This window comes from Castanea sativa, chromosome 2 (assembly GCF_040712315.1).
Source record: "Castanea sativa cultivar Marrone di Chiusa Pesio chromosome 2, ASM4071231v1".
Taxonomy (NCBI): domain Eukaryota; kingdom Viridiplantae; phylum Streptophyta; class Magnoliopsida; order Fagales; family Fagaceae; genus Castanea; species Castanea sativa.
The window spans coordinates 24,668,945-24,689,523 of record NC_134014.1 but is presented as its reverse complement, the minus strand read 5'-3'; the positions used below and the strand labels follow the sequence as shown (position 1 = coordinate 24,689,523).

The window sequence follows — 20,579 nt, the reverse complement described above, 5'->3', positions numbered from 1 at the left end:
TTTGAGGAAGCAATTAAAATTAAATAATAAAAAAAAGATTTAATAAACAATTCTTTACATTGATGATGGAACTTACATGCTACAATTAGCAAGCACAGTGAAACACAGAATTTCCAAGGCAACTTGCTTTCTTTGCTATCTTTCTAACACCTGTTTCGTTATGAGAGGATTTTCCACTACCAGGAGATATGTCAATTCTGTCCATTACATTGATCTTAGGGGCCTCAAGAATTGCCTTGGGCAGTGATAACGCATATTGCATACCCCAAATTGAGAGTGGCCTCATGTATATAAGAGATCGGAAGTGCCCATCAATTGTCCATCCCTCTGGAGTCTGGAACCAATATCTGTATTTGGCAAAAGGTGAATGTCAAATTAAATAAAAATATACATATGGTAGAAGATAAGATACTCCCTTGTAATTCCAATTTATCTTTCCAGGGGGTACCATAATTAACTCTGACAAACAAATTCTTTACGACCAAACCAAATCTTACACTACCTCCTTCCCCCGCCCACTATTGTCATTGATTACTGCTCTACATGGTAATGTAGACAGGTAGCATTTGAAAAGGACACAGGACATTCAGCTAAGTATATAGTTTAACCAGGTTGAGCTTTGACAACGTCACAAAAATTTGTTTCAGTTTCTCATGTCAAGCATTGGATGATCAATTTTAAGCAAACATAAGACTGGGTTTTCACATACAATGGGCTGGGCTAGTCAGTATTTGAAGACCATGGTTGACGTAATTCAAAACAGTTCCGAAAGTCCTAAAGTTGGCATTGCATTGCATTGTAAGATATACACAGCTACCAAAAAAATATCCATCTCCAGCTATGGTAAGTCAATAACACACCACAGTTTTAAATATTTTGGATCCCATTAAATTGATCAGTTATTGTGACTTGTATCATTGCGATAGTGACCAATGAAAATATTAATATATTTGATTAGGGTTTTAAACTGGGTGTCAAATCAACATTATAAATGATTAATGCCTATGCATGGAACTTACCCGTATCCTTCTTCTGACCATCCCGCAATAAAAATACCTTCAGCAGTTGTAAAGGCCTCCTCCTCCATTCCAGCTAGGATCATTGTAGCTGCCACACCATAGGTGACACCAGACCATATTTCACGAGACTGCATGCAAGACTCGTCCACCTTTCCATTGGGATGCATCCCATTTACAGCACCCATTCTGCCTCCTTTAACTTTCATTACATTGTAATCATAGATTTTCATGAGAGCACTTTTGATCTTGAAATCATCAAAAAGTGAAGGCAAGCCTGAGGATGCTGTATACCATTGCCCTGCTAGTTGATCAGCTTGTATAGATTTACTATTGCTACTTGACCCACTATCATAGTTAAAATAAGAACCATTCCATAATTTTTCCTCAAATGATTGTTTGGCCCTCAAAAAGTTTCTCTTGCACTTTTCAGCAAAACTTCGGTCCCCAAGTTCAAAGGCCATTGCAGCTGCAGCTTGAAGTGCGGAAAGCCACAAGCATCCACAGTAAGCACTCACACCATGAACTGTCCAAGCATCATATGTTTGATCGGGGAACCCATCATTCTCAATGAGACCATCATTGTCCTTATCAAACTGTTCCATGTATTCCATGGCAGTACGAACAGCAGGCCAAACATCAACTCCAAATGACATATCCCCTGTTGCAGCAAAGTCTCTATACACCTGAAGCACAAACTTCGGATTCAGATCTTTCCATTTGCTTGTATCATGAATATTATATGCATTCATCTCATTCCATGGATCATGTGTTCCCAGATCATGTGGAACAGCTCCTCTAACCTTACGAATTCCACAATTTCCCTCTGCCAGAAACTTTACTTTTCTTCCATCCTCAGATAAGACAGCTTTCGCAAAATCACGCTGTATATTGAGTTCAATCTTGGGAAACAGCTCAAGAAGTGCAAATGAAGCATAGAAGTGCACATCATATGTGCACCACATGATGTATTCCACTCCTTCCAAGTACAAAAACCTTCCAACATCATCATTTTCATTTTGAGGGTCCAGCATTTTGAAGGGATGCAAAGAGCAGTTGGAGTATCTCTTTTTTGGAGGAACCACAGACTCATTTTTGCTGGAACAATTTGCAATCACTGCTTCATCTTTGTCTTTCACTCCAGAACTATCTGTAGTATGCTCAATAACTGCATCTTGTCTGCCATCCACCTTGGCATCAGTCACTATGACATCTGTGTTTTCCACTTCTACCAATTGATGCTGATCATTTCTCATGTTTGAAGTTGATGATTCAGAATCTGCACCAAAAGATCAAATCAGTCTTAATGTTATTTCTGACCTTCATGACAAATGAAACCAGAAGAAAATGATATTGGCAATATAATCCTTCCTAGGAAACCAGTTTTTACTTGTAAAATATCAAGATGTAAAATAATAGCATAGATGAGTACCAATCCAAACTGTTCCGCCAGCAACAAGGAAGTACAGCTCATTAAATAATGTGAACTTATACCTGCAAATATTGGACGTAGCATTAAATACCCAACATGAAAGACAATTTTTTTTTTTTAAATATATATATATAGCAAAAAAAAATAGCATAGGTGCCAAAATCAGTCACTTTAGCTAATCACTTGAATGTAAGATTTTGTTAGCCATAAATCCTCAACCCAATAGTACTGATGTATGTGAACAACTGGGAAGTGTTTATTTAGAACAGGCTTGATGCCAAAGGTGATTAGGATGTGCCATGAAGGGTTTCCCCATAGAGTCATAGCCAAGCCACACAAGTTTTTCAATGTGCATATACATGTGAGGAATGAAACACATACATAAGGCAAGCCTTTCAGTATGATGTCAGCAATGAATTCTGCAAAACTTTTAAGAGTTGAAAGTCCAACATCTAAAGACATTAAAAGAGCTTCTCCGGAAAGGCCTTGTTAAACCTTTCACAAATTTAATTAGACCAAGCGAACCATTTTGTAGGAAATGAAAATAGTTTAACTAAGTACTAGTGTATTACCACTCTGGTAGCCTTGGATCATTCAGGATAGGATTTTGCCAAATCTCTATATCCTCTTCCCACCGCTTATAATCTGTTCAAGATTTCAAAAAGATAGATACTGTTATGACATGCAATACATAACTTGGAACTGCTAAAACATACAGCCATTTTGAAGCTTAAAAAAAGGAAAAAAAAAAAAAAAAAACAATAATTACAAACTACAACATTCCAGATGCTTAGTATATAGAAATAAACTACACAGCACTTCATGCCCAAGTATTTGGAACACTGACCTTGATATAAAAATAAAAGAAGAAAGAAAATACATACTAGTCAGAGCATCGTGCACCAAATCCTGGGCAGCTCTTTCAGATGTGCCATAAAATTTTGTGTACCTCCTGCAGCCAAAAAAAGAAAATAAAAAAAAACAACACAATAAAAGAAAGAATAAGCTTAGGAAACAACTACCATGACACATTGTCAAATAAACAAGCAATGGCACAATTTTCAATCATGATACTGAGTGTAACGGAGAACAGAGTCCAAAATTCTTGATTTTAAGCCATCAAGGATTTCTAACATGCTTGGTTTTTGTAACTTATTATATGCTCAATCATGCACATATGGACAAGAAAAAGGAGAGCATAAATCTACCTATGGTATGAGCTGCCCTTCAAAAATTTTACTTTTGGAGATGACCATGCAAGAGCAAAGGCAACAGTGCACTTCCCATGAGGTTCCACCCATGCGGAGGCAGAAACTGCAGCACAGGCTGTCTCTCCAGGCGAAGAGGGAATGCTTGGTCCAGAATTGAAGTTCTCTCGATCAAATTGCCCATCCTAGAGATACAGTCAAGGGTTAGAGCTAATAATGGTCAGGACCAAAGTCTTATTGTCAATACTTGATTGCAAACTTGCAAAATTGGAATGACAATGTAATTTACACAAATTTACAAACTCAGCAACACATCCAAAATTCAAAATTAGTGACGTATGGCCACTAAATATCCAGTTTGAAGCTTTAAATAGCTAAATTTCTCCAAACTATAGGTGACCGCCTGCCATATAAGGCAAAAAGAAGAGAGCAACCTAAAAAGGGAGAAATCATTACCTTAACCATTCTACCCCACATGTCCTTTGCCGTAACGCGACTTCCTTCAGACAGCCCAAAACATGGAAGAACAGTCACACTTACGTTCTGAGTTTCACATGCAGCTATTGCGAAAGTAACAGGAGGGTTCCCTTTTGCAGTCCTGCAACATTTACATAATCCTTAGAAACAACTAAGATCCAGTCAGTTTCTTCATAATTTCATTAGAAAAAGCGAAAAGACTACTCAGTTATGAATGACAGGAAAGAAACTAACTTCCAAATCTTCCACCTGAATAAAGTTTTTCCTCAGGTGTACTGAATGAGCAGAAAGAAAATTTTGAAAAATAGACATAAGCAAAATATGTCTACAGACATATGCAAAATTAAACATTTTTTTTAGTAAGAACTAAAAAACAGAAATGAAAAACATTAAATATTTTTTTTTTTTAAATAAGGCACAAAACAACCTCCTTGATCCATTTCCAACCATTCAATGCCCATATCCTAGATGGCACCATGAATCCTTTTTAAATGTACATTACAGTCAACACTACTAACAGCCAAGTTTAAGGCATGTTTTAGTTTTTTCCTTCAGTTTTCTATTCTCTTTTCTTTTTTACCCTCTTCTAATTAAAACTCACAGGCAATATGCTAGTTTCTTTATCTTAAAAATTGTGAATTTTGAAAGACTATTTTACAGAATGGAGTAGTTAAGTAGAAGTAATACAAATAAATATGGATTTATATTGTATTGTATAAACAGTGCAGGAGGCTTTGAGTTTCCAACATCACAACAACAACAAAGCCTTAGTGTCAAAATTTTGGGGTCATTTATGGATCCTTGACAAATTAGTTAGAGTCGGCTGTATGTATTTTTTTTTTCCTCCATTCTACTCTATCTAAAGTCATACTCTTTGCTACTCCCTTAATTGACATGCTCTTTTTTACTATTTCTACTAATGTGAGTTTTGGTCTTTTTCTACCTTTTTTTGTTCCCTCAACTTGGATCAACTCACTCTTTTTTGCTAGTGCATTAGTTGTTATCCTTTGAACATGACCTCACCATCCTAAGTGACTCTCCCTCATCTTTTCATCAATAGGGGCTACCACTCTCTTCAAGCAAATTTCCTCGTTTCAAATCTTATCTTTCCTTATATTTCCACTTATCCATCTTAGCATTATCATTTCAGCTGCACCCATTTTAATAATATGATGCTCCGTAATAGCCTAATATTTGGCAACATAGAGCTGGTCATATCTTACAAAAATTTTCCTTTAACTTATGAGATATTTTATGATCGCACAACACTCTTGATACACTTCTCCACTTCATCCACTTTGCTCGTATCCTATGATTCACATTCTCTTCAATATCTCCATCTTTATGAATTATATTGAACAAAGATATTGAAAGTTGTCGCTCTTTAGCATCTCTTGACCATCAGGTCTCCTTTAATTATGTTTCTACTTTTACTAAATTTACATCTCATGTACTCTATCTTAACCCTACTTAATCGAAAACCTTTAGATTCTAAAGTGTCTCACCAAATTTCTAACTTGCCATTAACTCTACTTCTTGTTCATCCACTAAAAATATATCATTTGCAAAAAGCATACACCAAAGCACTTCCTCTTAAATCGATTAAGTGAGCTCATCCATCACTAGTGCAAAGAGATATGGACTTAGTATTGATCCTTGATGCAAGCTTCTAACATTAGCAAAAAGAAAATAATAAGAACAATAAGAGGGCGGAAAATAATTAGCCCCGGCTCAAATGGCACTTCCTCCTCTCACAAGTATAGGTGGAGGATGAAGATATGGGTTCAAACCCACTAAATACGTGTAACTTTCCAACAAACTATCTCACTCGCGTTCACTCTTTAACCCTTTCCACTCTAAAGATATTTAAGGTCAATATTTTTTACATTCAAATCAAATTACTTCCATGAGACTAGGTTAGTATTGTTGATATCACCATATATGATCAACTAATTCACATTCCCTACATTTTGAAATTTTACTTTTAATTGATTACTCCAGCAAATGTCTACCAAAATCGCTAAATATATCATAATACTTTACATATGGATCCACATTTATTCCACACATCCAATATCACAAAAAATACATGTCTGAAATGCCTTACCCTGTTCAAGAAATCATGTTTGAGATGTAAAACAGTGTTAAAGGCAACTGAACCAAGAATGAAGTATTAGCATATGCCTTGAATATGTGATCGTTTTTAGAGAGGTGTGAACAAAATTTTAGGTAACAATCACTTTGTGACTTGCTTCAGAGAAAGGAGTGTCTAGGACACCAAAGTGGCAAAATATATTAAGCCACAATTCCATCGGGTGTGTGCCATGAGAAAGGCACAGTAAAATACAAATCTGCCTAATACACCGACTTCACTCCCCTGCTTTGTTTTATGGTGAAATGCCTTTTCATTCAGTAAGGCTCACGCTAGTACACATCTGCCTAATTCACAGACCTCAATCCCCTGCTTTGTTTTATGGTAAAATGCCTTTTCATTCAGTAAGGCTCAAGCTAGGTATCATACTTAAATAAACACATATTTTCTAATTATGCTGATTCATCTCTGATGTCTTAAAATGCTTGCATGAATCTGAATGAGGTTGTTAATATAGTATCTATTTTTCACCCTGAAAAATTACCATTATCCCAAAAACTTAAGTTATTATAAAAGAATTTATTTACTTGTCCTATATTCTAACACACTGTTTATGTTATTTTGCCTTCATATTTCAATTATAGAGACCATGGCTGCAGACCTCATGTTCTTTTACTATATATATTGATATAACAAAAATCACCCAGGTTAGGGAATAACAGATCTACTGGAATGCCAAATTACTGCTTCGGCACCTTAGCTCAGCCTGCTCTTCAAGGCCTTAGTACTCTTCAGCACTGAGGTACCTTTAAACACCTTAACTTGGCCTAGCTCTTTGAGTTGATTAAATTCCCAATGCCAGACCAGAGCTGAACCAGTCTGGGTTGGGAATAGGGGGCAATTGATGTACCAAAAATCACCATGGTTAGGAAATAACGGATCTAGTAGGATCCTGCCGAGAGTAAAATTCCATCCTATAAGGGTTATGCTTAATTAGTGGATAAATTAAAGGAAGACACCTAATGGGGCACCCAATGAGGGGTCTCCTTCAAGTCCTATAAGAAAGGGCTCTACACCACACAATAGGTACAAAAAACATAATTACTTTGAGATACTTTGCTTCCTCCTTCCCTTTGATTGAGTATGGGTTTGGCTCCAAATTAAAAAGTCAACTTATTTTACTAGTCAGCTTATTTTTGCTACTATTCATGAGCTCCACTGCACTTTTTGATACTATTTATGGGTCTCACTATATTATTTCAGCTAATTTTTACCTTTATCTACAGTACTTTCAGCAAAAAAATTTCAGTTTCAGCAAAATAAGCGGATCCCAAATAAACCCTGATTATTGACTTAATCATCAGAGGCTCCCCCCCCCCCCCACCATGGACTCTTTGACCTTTATTTCTGTGGGTACCCTGGGTTCAGATTGGCTGTGCATGTTTTCCCATCATCATACATACATTTTTTTTTTCTCTTGATTAGGTATTGTAGAGAACGGGCATGTATGAACGTCAGTTCTTACAAACTCATAAGTGAATTTTTCAACAAGATCCAGCGTATGTACCCCAGTTTTTAACACACTAGTCTTCATTCCAAGAAATCAGAGGAAGTTCCCATTTCCTCCTCTTAAACTCCCCCTTGACTGCACTCAAAAAATAAATAAAAATAAAAAATTCCTTGTCCAACATCCTTTTTTTTTCTGGCATGAACTGAAATAATGATAGCACAGAAAATCTTGACTATACCTAAGTTTTGACAACAAAAGGTCAGTGTGTTATAGAATCCCAAAGACACAAACATCACATTTATATTTTACCTAGTCTTGAATTTATCCATTGCATAAACAGTATGTAGCATCAAACCCTTTCAAGCTTCTTTTGAGCAAGTTATATAAATGTTTCAGTGACTTCAAAATGCTTTGAAGTCTCAAGTCTAAATGCTTAAAAGTTGTTTGTCTTCCTTACCTTCATTTTTTCAATCTCTTTGGATGGTTTGTCATTGAAAAAAAAAAAACAGAAGGTTAAGGACTTCCCTTGTGCTTGTTTTTATTTCCTTTTGTTCCTTTGGGTGGGAGCGATGTCCTTTTTTATTTTTCAGGAGGGGAGGGGGGTGTTCTTTTAAATACTCCTTCATCACTTTTCCTAAAAGTGCAATGAAATCATCAAGAGAAAATATGCAAACCAACCATCATATATAGCTATTAAGGTTTGATGACTTGCTTGTGATGAAGAAGTACACCAGAGACTCCATCTTCGCCACTATCAAAAAGGAAAAAGAAAGTTAATTTATATACAAATATAAAGAGTCACATAAAGGAAACAAAGAAAATGTAGCATATGCACATACATAAATGGTTCATTCACATGATCTCCTGACAACTGCGAGATTCCACCAATTGAATTCTGCAGAAGAGGAAACAAGGACTGAATAACCAAGGACCTATGCTATATCTTTCAATTGCTTGTAATATGGGTAATATAACTTTGATAGCAAGAAACAAATCTTACCGCCCACGTAAAGAGAAGGCTGACTTTAGCCCTTTCCCGGCCAGTGTTAACCAACTACAACAGAAAGAAGTAACAGTCTCAAAAGCTAGATAATAAAAAATCATCTCAAAAATAGATATCAGAAATACATAGAATTGAAATATTCCTTAAATAATTAGAAAATGTCATCAGACCACAGAATGTATGGATGGGTTTCTATACAGTTTGCTGAGAAGAGTAACACAGTCAAATTTAATTCTTAGAGGTTTAACACCCACAACATTCAGACAGATGCAACATGCTGAACTCCACAAAGCAAATTTGAGTTTGAATTTTTAAAAGAGGGCATATTTGCATACTTCAGAAACAAGAACCAGCCTTGAATTAATCGTGTCTATGGTTGAGGCATACATGAATCAATTCTAATGAGTTTCACTCCTTGAAAAACTCATCTGATTAAAGCAAATTCAGCTACTCAACATCAGTAACCACACTAATAGCATGGATACCGTTTCCAAGTCAAGAAATGAAAACCAGTAATTGAATTGGTCCATCTTAAAGGTATACATGGAAAAGGACCAGCTATATCAAATTATTAAGTGACAAAAAACTAAAGTTGGTAGTTAAATCTCTTTATCAACAGAGCCTCTTAGTTGATAAAGCTACATATTGTTTTGATGTGACAAAAGTTATACAAGATATATGTCTTGAGAGATAATGATATGCCCATGCTTTCTAATGACTGAACATACATCAATTGAATTACTAAAACTTCAGGCACCTGCACTATTACTAAAACTTCAAGCACCTCTTGCCTATATATGAGGATAGGGATCTAGGATCTATATCATTGAACAGTATCTGACACAAGAAGTTATTTGAACATACCGTGTAAACAAAAACAGCAGTAGGAAGACTGCTCTCTCTATAATTATGTGGTATGAAGGGTGATATTTGTCGACAAGATATTTTCAGCTCTGGGTCCGGTTCACCTAAAAGAGTAGGGGTATGTTAACTACAACATGAATCCAAGATGAAATCGATCTACATACAGTAAACAGAAATAACAGTGTGGAATGTTACCATCATATATTGTCCATGCCCTAGGAAACAGAGCATGGTATGTAGAATGCTGGCCACTGAGATTCCAGCCCCATGACGATATACCCTGATCACCAGCTTTCCTGTCACAGCATGAATGCAAAATTAAGGGAACAATCTCTACCTATCTAACTTTGATTTTTAAACCTCAAACTTAGACAAAGAACTACTGAATGAATTCATCTAGTCTTCCCTCACTGAGTCACAAAATAAATAACCACAAAAGTCACTCTTAGACTTGAACTCCAAATAAAGAATCATCCAGAATTCTTCTAGCAGAGGCATAACTCTTAATAACATCTCCATTAGAAGTCATCAATCATTAATACTCGTTATTGAAATCTGCCAATGCACAGGCAATTAGATTACCACGGAACAACTATCTACAATATTTCACTCTCCGGCTTAGGAAAGAGTTCCAAGACTGCCCTTTCATGCCAATAGGAGCACATAGACCCCTTATTTGACATAATATCTGAACTCATGAGTCTAAATTATTTTGTTTTGTAAGAATTCTGTTAGATTATTGCTGACCCATTTGACTCAAAAACCAATATTCCCTAGGGATGCACAAAATCACCCACAAAGCCTGTGCATGGGTTCAACTTAGGGGAATTGAATCAAAGACATTAGATGCGCAAGTGTGATTTTAATTTGTCGTTGCAGGTGTAACAGAAGCATGTAAATTTACATAAATGCCAAACTACACTTTTCATCCTCTAACAAAGGGTGGTAGTTTCAATTTTGTCCCCATACATTTAATTGTGACAATTTGATGCAGTACAGGGGCAGAAAAAAATAGAGATATAAGAAAAGAAGAAAAAAAAGGATAAACTCAAAGCTTCACCGCCTAGAATTTGCCTAAAAAGCTTAGGCTTCATCACCTAAGGATGCTTGGAATCACCGCCCAGTGACTGGAAAACATTCTCTAATCATTAAATTTTTAATTCCCATCGCCATGTCCCAAAAGATTCCCAGGCCTCTTTTTATTAGGATTCAGGGATGACATTAACCCACAATTACATTCCATTAAATCCTTTTAAATCCTCAACAACATTAAGATCAAATTCAAATTTGAAAAGAAAGTTCAAACTTCAAAAATGAAATTTGTAAAAAATATAATAAATTTTGAAATAAAATTGACTGTGCTTCTTGCATCACAATTTGTCCTTCAACCATTAATTGTGTCAATTATGTCCCTCAACTTCCAAAATCAAGTCAACTTTTACGAATAAAATTGAATTAATTTTGTAAGTCAAGAGATGACGCAATTAATAGTTAAGGGGCCTTATTTTGTGACAAATGTACAGGGACCAAAATTGTGGTTTGCCCTTACATAAATTATGACTGAAAGTCGCAATAACAAGTAAATACCCTCTTACACATAAAATGATAAGAATCCATTATTTCTTCCATATAAGTACTTAAAATTCATAAGATACTTTCTTACCCCAGCCCCTCATGTTGGCCTGGAGCCAAAACAGAAGCAAAATTTTTGTTTCCACCATCTCTTGATATAAAAATCTGCAATACCACAACAACAAAGTAAAAAACAAAAACAAAAAAAAAAGTAAATTCATGGTTCCAACTCCATGTGTGTCCACTTTATACAATTGTAAAGCAACCTTTAGCTTCTCAGATCACATGGACATAGAAATTAATATAAACATATTCTCTATAAATTATGCAGCACCACGAAATGAGAGAGCAACAGAGCTTCTCCTCATTACATGGCTGGCTAAGTGCATTGTCAATTTGTCATAGATGTAACATGGTGCAACAATTAAGCACAAGCAAAAGATACAAAATAGATGGGAAGATGAAGCCAGAAATCCAATTAGTCTAACATATATGGGAAGATGAAGCCAGAAGATACATTTCACATTGAGTTGTATAGTTGTAAAAATTTTCCAATTAGTCTGACATATTTAATATTTTTGGGAACATCTTTGGGGAAGGTCCAAAAACTTCTAATAACCATCACTACAACTTTTTATAAACCAAATTCAGAAATCCATATTTAAGGAATCAGAGAAATACTTAAAACTTTTTCTGACATCGGAACAAAAGGCTTTCATTCAACCACTAAACTTACCCCAGTAACTCCAAACAAAAGCCTTTAGTACCCATCTTTTTACAGAAGCACTTCAACTAACAATTTCCATGATATCACAATATATTATATATTCTCACCATCTATGAACTTCCAAACAATTGTGGTTATACACTCAAGTGGATAGTTCACAGCATGCAATTTTTCTCTAAGTTTGCATTCCAAACACACCCATAAACCATGGTAAGGTGATTTAAGAAGCTCATAAACAAACCACAAAAGGCACATGTCTGTCTTGAAAATTAGAAATCAGATAGCAAGTATATGAGGCAGAGCTTTACAGAGAATTGATTGGCCATGACAGGAGAAGCTTCGCATATACCAGGAATAATTTGCCATTGCCTAAACTCGCCTCTAAAACCTCTAGATATGCTGCCACTTCTGTGATATTTATAGCAGTAGATCCTGTCAGATTAATCAAAGGCATTACAGAACAAGGAAATGAAACATCATACTTGATACACTACATACCCCATCCCCCCAAGCGGAACCCCTTGAGATGCTGATGGCTTACAACTTTCTCGGGTGAAAGGATCAATAGGTGCTTTCTGCACACACAATTTCAGCAGCAAATCAGGTCTTGGAGGTATGTTTTAATGTTCTAAATTAATGTAAAAGTAAGTCTTAATTAGTTCATCCAACTTCAAATATAAAGAGAGTGAAATAAACACCACTTGTAGAAGAACACAAAACAAATGGCCTCTATATTACAGAAAACAAGAAAATTACCCTTCCATGAGAAGCCTCTTCCCTAATATATGACCACAAACGTATACCCAGCCGAACCTTGAGATTCAAAATTCAAAAAGCAGTCAGCAGGAGACAACTTGAAAAATAAAAAATAAATAAAGAACAAGCTGCGTACAAGATGACATAATGCACTCCATCTGTTTTCTCAATCAATGAACAAATGTAAAAGAGAACAATCTGTTACCATCTTTATTGCTTCTGTAAATGTGACACTAAATTCTTTGAGAATATTAGCATGGCTGTTTAATCTCCTTCTCCAGGCTTGTTCTGGAGGGGCAGCACTATCAAAATCAAACTGCAAAAAAGCATCGCACATAAAACAAAATTTAGTTAGTGTAGAATATTAAGACCAAACTCTTAATTTTGATAAAACCATATAAATAAAAACAACCCCATTTATGTAAATCACAAAATCGCTTTGATAAAACCAAATGTACTATATACGATCACGATGTGCATCAAATTGCCCAGCAATCCTTTCTAATGGATATTTCATACTTTATCCAACAATTTTAGTTTAAGCAAACTTGTTTAGTAATAAAAGCGAACTGATTTCTTTTTTCCTTTTCTTTTTCTTATATTGCGTTTCCAAAAAAAATTCTAGTTCTCAAAGTATGAAAGTCATCCTTACAATTTCTCAGCAACCAAACAGAGAATATAAGATCATAAAATTCAAAACACACATAAGATCAAGATTTTTTTGTAATGGCAAAGAAGCTTACCAATTGCAAAGTGGTTCTGCTGATATATTCCTCGGGCGGCCATGAATTTTTTCTACAGTGAAACAAATTCCCGCTAACCATGTCGACTAGTTCTCTCTATAATACACACAAATCCGAATCCAAAAAAAACAAAGGAGTTCCCTTAATTTTCTTCTCCAAAAAAAAAAAAACAAACAAAATTAAATAAGCGAAACTTCCTTGAGCTCCAAACAACAACCAAAGCGTAAAAGCTTCAAAGATCTTAAACTTCAATCCAACAAGCTTCAAAGCAATCCTTAGAGTTTAGCTAAGCTAAGCTAAGCTAGGGTTTTTGATTTGGAAATGGAATTGAATTTGATCCAATAATTCGGATCCCGAATTCGAGTCCCACCGAAAGCTTTTATAAAAATAGGACCCGATATATCGGGATTCCTACTTCTCTTTCTCTGCAGTAGTAATAATAATATAAATATAAATATAATAATAATAAAGTTTGGTTTTTTTTTGAGATAAATAAAGATTGGTTTAGAACTTTAGATATTGATATTGATATTGATTGGTAAATTGTAGACAGATTATTTGAAAAACATTTGGCGTAGCGTGGCAACTAGTAGATCCGCCGCCTGTTACTCAAGCACCTGCTACTCCGACTCTGAGATCGCCAGGTGGCAATTACTCTCTCTCTCTCTCTTTGTACCCTTTTTTCTAAAGAAAAAGAAAACTATAGCTTGTTTGTGTCTTCCCAAAGAGAAGAGAAAGCGAGAGAGATTGTTTGCAAAAAAGGTAGGTGTTGTATTAAAGTTGGCGGTCCATATCAAAATGAGGGGTCATTTTTCCTTCTCTGTGAGGTCTGATTTTTCATTTTTCATTTTTCATTTTTAAATGAATGAGTGGCGTTCTGTGCCTGATTTGAGTCTTCAAACACTTGTCAACTTTGAGATAGTCCAAAGCAGACAACAAAATATCACAATATTCTTATGTTTATTTGTAATACATTTTAAAATAATGTATTTTTTTTATAAATTAACATAAAAATTTTCCAAATTGAATTATCTAGAACTTATAACTTATTATTATATTTTAATTTATGATGACTAACACACCTAATTGATGCAAAACCATTAGTATGAAATTTTGTTGCAGTTGTAGAATAACCTTTTTTAGCTCAAGTAACAACTCTTATGAGTTATAATTACCTTAATTAGTAAGTATTTTGTAGGTAAATAAAAGGATTTGAATTCAACTTACTAAAGACAAATTAATAACTTAACTTGAGGATAAAAGATAACATTATAAAAGTGGACGTAATTAATTAAAATCTATCTTATCTATACTTTCTCAAACAAAAAAAATCTTATCTATAAAAATAAAAAAAATAGCACCTCTAGGTATTGAGAGGCCTAAATTAAAAGGTCAACTTATTTTACTAGTTAACTTATTTTTGTTATTATTTATAGGCCTCATTGTACTTTTTAATAGAATTCACGAGTCTCACTGTACTATTTCAAACTTTTCAGATAACTTTTATCTTTATTTTAAATACTTTCAACAAAAAATTTTCAATTTCACTTTCGGCAAAATAAGCAAATTCTAAACACCCTAATAGGTGTGAAAAGTAAGACTAGTATCAATTATTTTGATTAGAGGAACAAAATCTCATTTCTTAAAAATCAAGAATAGCAAAATTAATTTTGCAGTAACTCCGAACGTTAGCTTAAGCCCTATATATTTATTTGCCTATTATTTTATTTTATTATTTTCTTTACCGACGAGCGTGGTGGGGTTTTAGCTTGGGGTGATTTTTGTTTGTTGTACTTGTAATAAGTGAACTGACTATGACTAATTATGGCTGAAATAGCGTGCCGTCACTGCCGTGTGCTTTCCGTGGGTGGAGGATGATCCGACGGAGGTAGGACCACCAACATATCAACGATCACCTCTTCTCTGCAATGTGTCAGAAGTCAGTACCTTTTTTTTTTTTTTTTGTAATCCTTTAAACTTCTAGATTTAGCCATTATCTTTGACCAATTTGTTGAAGTTTTTAAAACACTTTCTACGTTGAAAATCTCCTTATTAAAAAATAAAAACTTAAAATCTTCCACTGGTGTGGTGATAGGACTACTTTGTTTGACTTGTTTGCACTCTTCTCTTCCCTTCTTTTCTTTTCTTTTCTTTTCTTTTCTTTTTTTTCACTAAAATTCTGGTTAAAATTTTCATGTTGAGCAAATGTTATAATTTCACCATTGCCCGTTTGATTAGTGTGCATTTAGATTAGGTTTTTGTTAAAGTTTCTATTCTATTTGTTAAAATTTATTTGCATATTATAAAGTTATAAAAATGTGTTATTATACTTAAATACTTTTAAGAATAGTACATAACAAATAAGAGAAAATAAATAAGTCAAGCCAAACTTACCTAAAATTTAAAATTTAACTTGTTTAAAGAAAATTAAAATTCAACTAGCTTAGATGCAGTTATTTAAACCTCATACAACTATATTTTTCCCATCTTATATTTAAGGGACCCTAATAAATAAAAATGATTATTCTTGTAAAATATTTATTGAATTTTTTTTTTTTTTTTTGCATTTATGTATGCAGGATAACTACTTTTGGTATTTTTTTTAAAAAAATGTCTTTCACCACTGTGCACTTTTAGCATGATAATCATTTCACAAGTATAAATGCTTGTAGAGTGTGGGAAGTAATGGTCAGGTTCAAGTCTCCAATAGGAAAACTCACACACATATACACTTAGATTAAGTTAGAGTATAATTTTTATTTGGTATCAAGAAAAATAATATATCTTTCTTATCTCCGGAGTATATTAGTAATATTAAAAATTAGTCTATATAATTAATATAAATTAATTATGAATAAATATGTGGGTTCCAGTTAACTCAATTAATGAAGTCTCTGATAGTTGTATAATAGATTTGTGGTTCAATCCCTGCCTACACCAAAAACTGATTGGTGTCTTGATCTGATGATTAAGAACTATCATCAAGAGCAAACGTCATATATTGAAACTCTCTTAAAAAAAATTATGAATAAATATATGAAAATAAATACAACCATAAATTTATTTAGTATGCTGTTATATTATTTATTCCCGTGTAATATATCATACATTTATATTTAATTACAAAAATAATTTATAACTCATAATGTTATTATATATATATATACACACACACACACAAGATAGAATTTATACTCTAACCTAATCTGTGTATATGTGTGTGAAGCTCCCTCTTAGAAACTTAAATCCCGACACTTGCCCCCACACCCCACAAGCATTTATACTTGTACATTGACCACCGCACCAAGGATATACAGTCATAATGTCATCTTTAAATTACATACTATTCGTTAAATTAAGTAAAATCCCTTCTTCATCAGGATTATGGTCATGGGCTTCCACTTATGCACTAGAGTCTGCTGAAGTAAATAAAGAGAATGAGAACAAACCTGAACCTGCAGCAGCAAAATGGACTCCACCTCCTTTTGAGTTTTGACTTAGTTTACATAGTTAACATTAATATTTCCCATTCAAAATCTGCCAACTAATTAGTGGGTTTGGGACTGATTATCCAAAATGCCACAGGTGAAGTGAAATTATGGCAACTTCTGGGGTATTTGGTAACGTTGTTCTAGTAACGTTATTGGACAGACATTACAGTTATTGGACTATGTGGAGTCTACTTTTGCGTTTAATTTGAATTATGATCCAACTTCATGTAAAAGTGCTACAATTTTAATAAGAGATTTTTTTAGGCTTAGTTTATGGTCCATGTCTGACTCTCATGGATAAGCCTTTGTGTGAGATATAAATACTGTTGTTTCATATTAGGGTTTAGTTTGTGCTTTGAGAGAGAGAGAGAGAGAGAGAGAGAGAGAGAGAGAGAGAGAGAGAGAGAGAGAGAGAGAGAGAGAGAGAGAGAGACTATGCTACCGCATCTTATATTTTTTCCTGGAAATAGTAAATCACTACAACTTTGTTGATATAGGCAAATTGTCGAATTGCGTAATTTATTGTGGTATGTAATTGTCTTGTGTGTGTTATTAATATTATTATTATTATTATTATTGATGGTGGGCCAAAAATTAGACCATCTCCTATTCGTCCATAGGGCCGTCCAAAGCCAAAAGTGTAGTACCAATCCAAGAAGGTTGGCCAAGGTGTAAGAAGGTCATCCAGTATCTAAGGGTTTGGACAACCTCTCAACACTTATAAATTTTCAGGATAGACTTATATCCAAAAGCTTATAATCCGAACCACGTTCTACTATTATGAAATATGAGCAAAATCCTTATTTATCGCTCTAACTTCCTACCAAGTTCTTAACTTCTAATGGCAATTGTAGAAGATAAGTCTAAACCTTCTAACTCCTATAGCAGTTGTAGAAAATAAGATTGAATCTTCTAACTTCTATAGTAGTTGTGGAAGTTAAGTCTGAGTCTTCTAACTTCCATCCACGTTAAGGAAGTTACAAAATAAGTAACCATTTCAAAACTCACTATAAAAGGACTCATCAATATCAAATGAAGTTAAGTTTCCACCACCTCTAAAGTTGGAATTCTTGAGTTCTAAAGGGAAAAACTAATTTAAGCATCAGAGGGTTCTTGGCCAGTTCACCCCGGTCACCTTTGATCTTGTGTTTCTTTCTTTTCAGGCCTTCCAAGCAACAACTAGCTCATTGGAACCTGGAGCATTCAGTCCACTGATTTTCAGTACATCAATTATTATTATTGTTATTATTATTATTATTATTATTATTATTATTATTATTATTATTTTGTATGTTTTTCACCTTTCATAGATTTGGAAATTTGTGTATATTTCTTAACAACAATTATGCATAAAGCTCTCCATTTTGACAAAATGCATGTTTCCTTAACATTATTGCATAATCTAATGTTGTTGAACTTATCCATTTCCTAAAGTCTGATAGAATTTTCTCTTTAGAAGTTGCTTGGATTTTATAGGATATTAAGTTTATCTGTGAAAGTTTTGTTGATATGTCCTTAATATGTAATCGTGTTGCTCTAACTCTTGCAACACGATTACATATTTTATATATATATATATAAAATATGCAAACAATCAATATATATATGAAAATTATATATGTTTAATTACTATAAGGTACAATCCACCATGATGAGATATATCATGCTACTTTAACAAAACAAAGGAATAATGATTATACATTCTTAGAAGAACAAAAATTAGGCACAGTAATTTAGGTACTGTAACTTAGATTCCCTTCTAAAAATTCAATCATATGGCTTTTTATTCATAGATGAAAGTGTATTTTTAGTTCTGTACAGCAATATGGCTGAATTTCAAAAAGAGAACCTAAGGAATAGTACTAAGTTTTGCAATATTTATTCCTCTTCCTATCCTTGTATTTGTTTTGATATATTGAATAGAACTTTTTTTTTTCACAAGTAATATCCAAATGCTTTGTTACACTTGCACTTATTTTTTATCAGAGATTTTACCAGTTGAGCTAATTGAAACCCATAAAAAAAAATAATAAAGACTTAGGGTCCGTTTGGGATCCGCTTATTTTGTTGAAATTGAAAACTTTTTGCTGAAAGTATTATAGATAAAGGTAAAAGTTAACTGCAATAATACAGTGTGACCCATAAATAATACCAAAAAGTGCAGTAGGACCCATGAATTGTAACAAAAATAAGCTGAATAGTAAAATATGTTTGCAAAAATAAGTTTTGCCAAACGAACACCTAATTATATTATTCCCGCTAATATCAATTCCTATTCTTACTTTATTTTGATTTGGCATTCCAAACATACCCAAGTATTTCTTCAAAAAAAGGTCAACTAATATTTGTTCTTAAAATGTGATTTTGCTTTTATTTGTTTATTTATTTATTTATTTATTTTTGAGTAGTTGATTAACTTGATTTTGCTTTTAATTAGATTCAAGAAGTTCAAATTTGAGAAATAAGATAGTCTAATTAATTTGGTTTAAGGCTGAGTTGTGCCACAAGATTACACAAAGGTTGGGTGATATATTGCTACATGATGTGGATATTACACCTGTTTTTGTACGAAAGCATAAAAGGATTTTTTTTTAGCTTAGGGTGAAACTTTTTTTTTATATTTTGTATTTTATAAACACAGTGAACTTTTTTATTTTTTTATTTTTTTGAGAAACCGGTAAACTTATTGTGAATTTGTGATAGTAAAGCAAATGTTATTTTTTTAATTTAGATAAAGTAAAATCTCACTGCACTTTACTTTTGCTGGGAGAAAAAATAAAAAGTGGATGCTATAATAAGAAATTAAGAATTGAACATACATGAAAACGATATTATAGTTATAACGTCGTGTTCTCCATATTCATACCTCGTAGATATTCCATTTTTGTTGCTTCTTACAAAGTCGAGTAAGAAAGTCGATTTGCTTTACACATCAGATTCAGGAATAGACTAGAAAACACCTAATCTAACCATGTATGTGGGATCCAAAATCAAGAGTTTCATGACAAAGACGGAATACTTATTTAGGGGTTCCTTCAAAACTGAAAACTATTTTGTGAAAGTACTCTAGATAAAAGTAAAAGTTAGCTGAAATAATACAGTGAAACTCATAAATAGTATAAAAAAGTATCATGAGACCCATATATAGTAGTAAAAATATACTTAATAGTGAAATAAATTGACAAATATAATTTTTGCCAAACAGACACTTTGCATGTGGGTTTGAGGCTTGGACATACGAATAATTCATAATTGTACATGTGTGAGCTGAAGCTGAGCACTGCTATTAGATAGACTTTTTAATAAGCACATGGCTTAGTGCCTCGGTGCTATTCCACGGCCATCCAATTTGGACCCCAATAAGCTACCAATCCACTGGACAATAATGGAGAAAGAACTAGAAAAGTAGTTCATACATTGCGCACTGAGCCATTGACCAAAGGACAACCCAAGACGCTATACAATGTACATATATACCTGTTAAATACTTGAGTGAAGTTTTAATTTATTTCCTTCTAAGTTCTAACTCAAATCCGCTTCAACATAACAAAATGGACCAAAATTTGCTGACCCGATTCGAACTTGCCCCTTTTGGTTTGGTCCACATCTAAAATTTTTGGCCCAAATTACATATGGGCCAACTTGTGGCTTGCTCATTTTTTGTAGACCAACCCAAACCGACATGTAG

At 33.8% G+C, this 20,579-nt stretch overlaps 1 protein-coding gene across 1 annotated transcript; it reads right to left on the bottom strand.

The window, feature by feature from the left end:
• LOC142624244 (uncharacterized) lies at positions 1 to 14,218 on the bottom strand. The gene is made up of 18 exons (XM_075797776.1): positions 13,401 to 14,218; positions 12,863 to 12,973; positions 12,658 to 12,714; positions 12,400 to 12,476; positions 12,210 to 12,309; positions 11,266 to 11,339; positions 9,798 to 9,898; positions 9,603 to 9,706; positions 8,736 to 8,789; positions 8,575 to 8,630; positions 8,448 to 8,486; positions 4,113 to 4,254; positions 3,657 to 3,841; positions 3,333 to 3,400; positions 3,021 to 3,093; positions 2,449 to 2,510; positions 1,020 to 2,295; positions 1 to 347 (listed from the first exon to the last, which is right to left on the bottom strand). Exons 1-18 carry the CDS (start codon positions 13,479 to 13,481, stop codon positions 86 to 88), a joined length of 2,922 nt encoding a protein of 973 aa, XP_075653891.1. The 5' UTR covers positions 13,482 to 14,218; the 3' UTR covers positions 1 to 85.
• Positions 14,219 to 20,579: the final 6,361 nt, after the last annotated feature.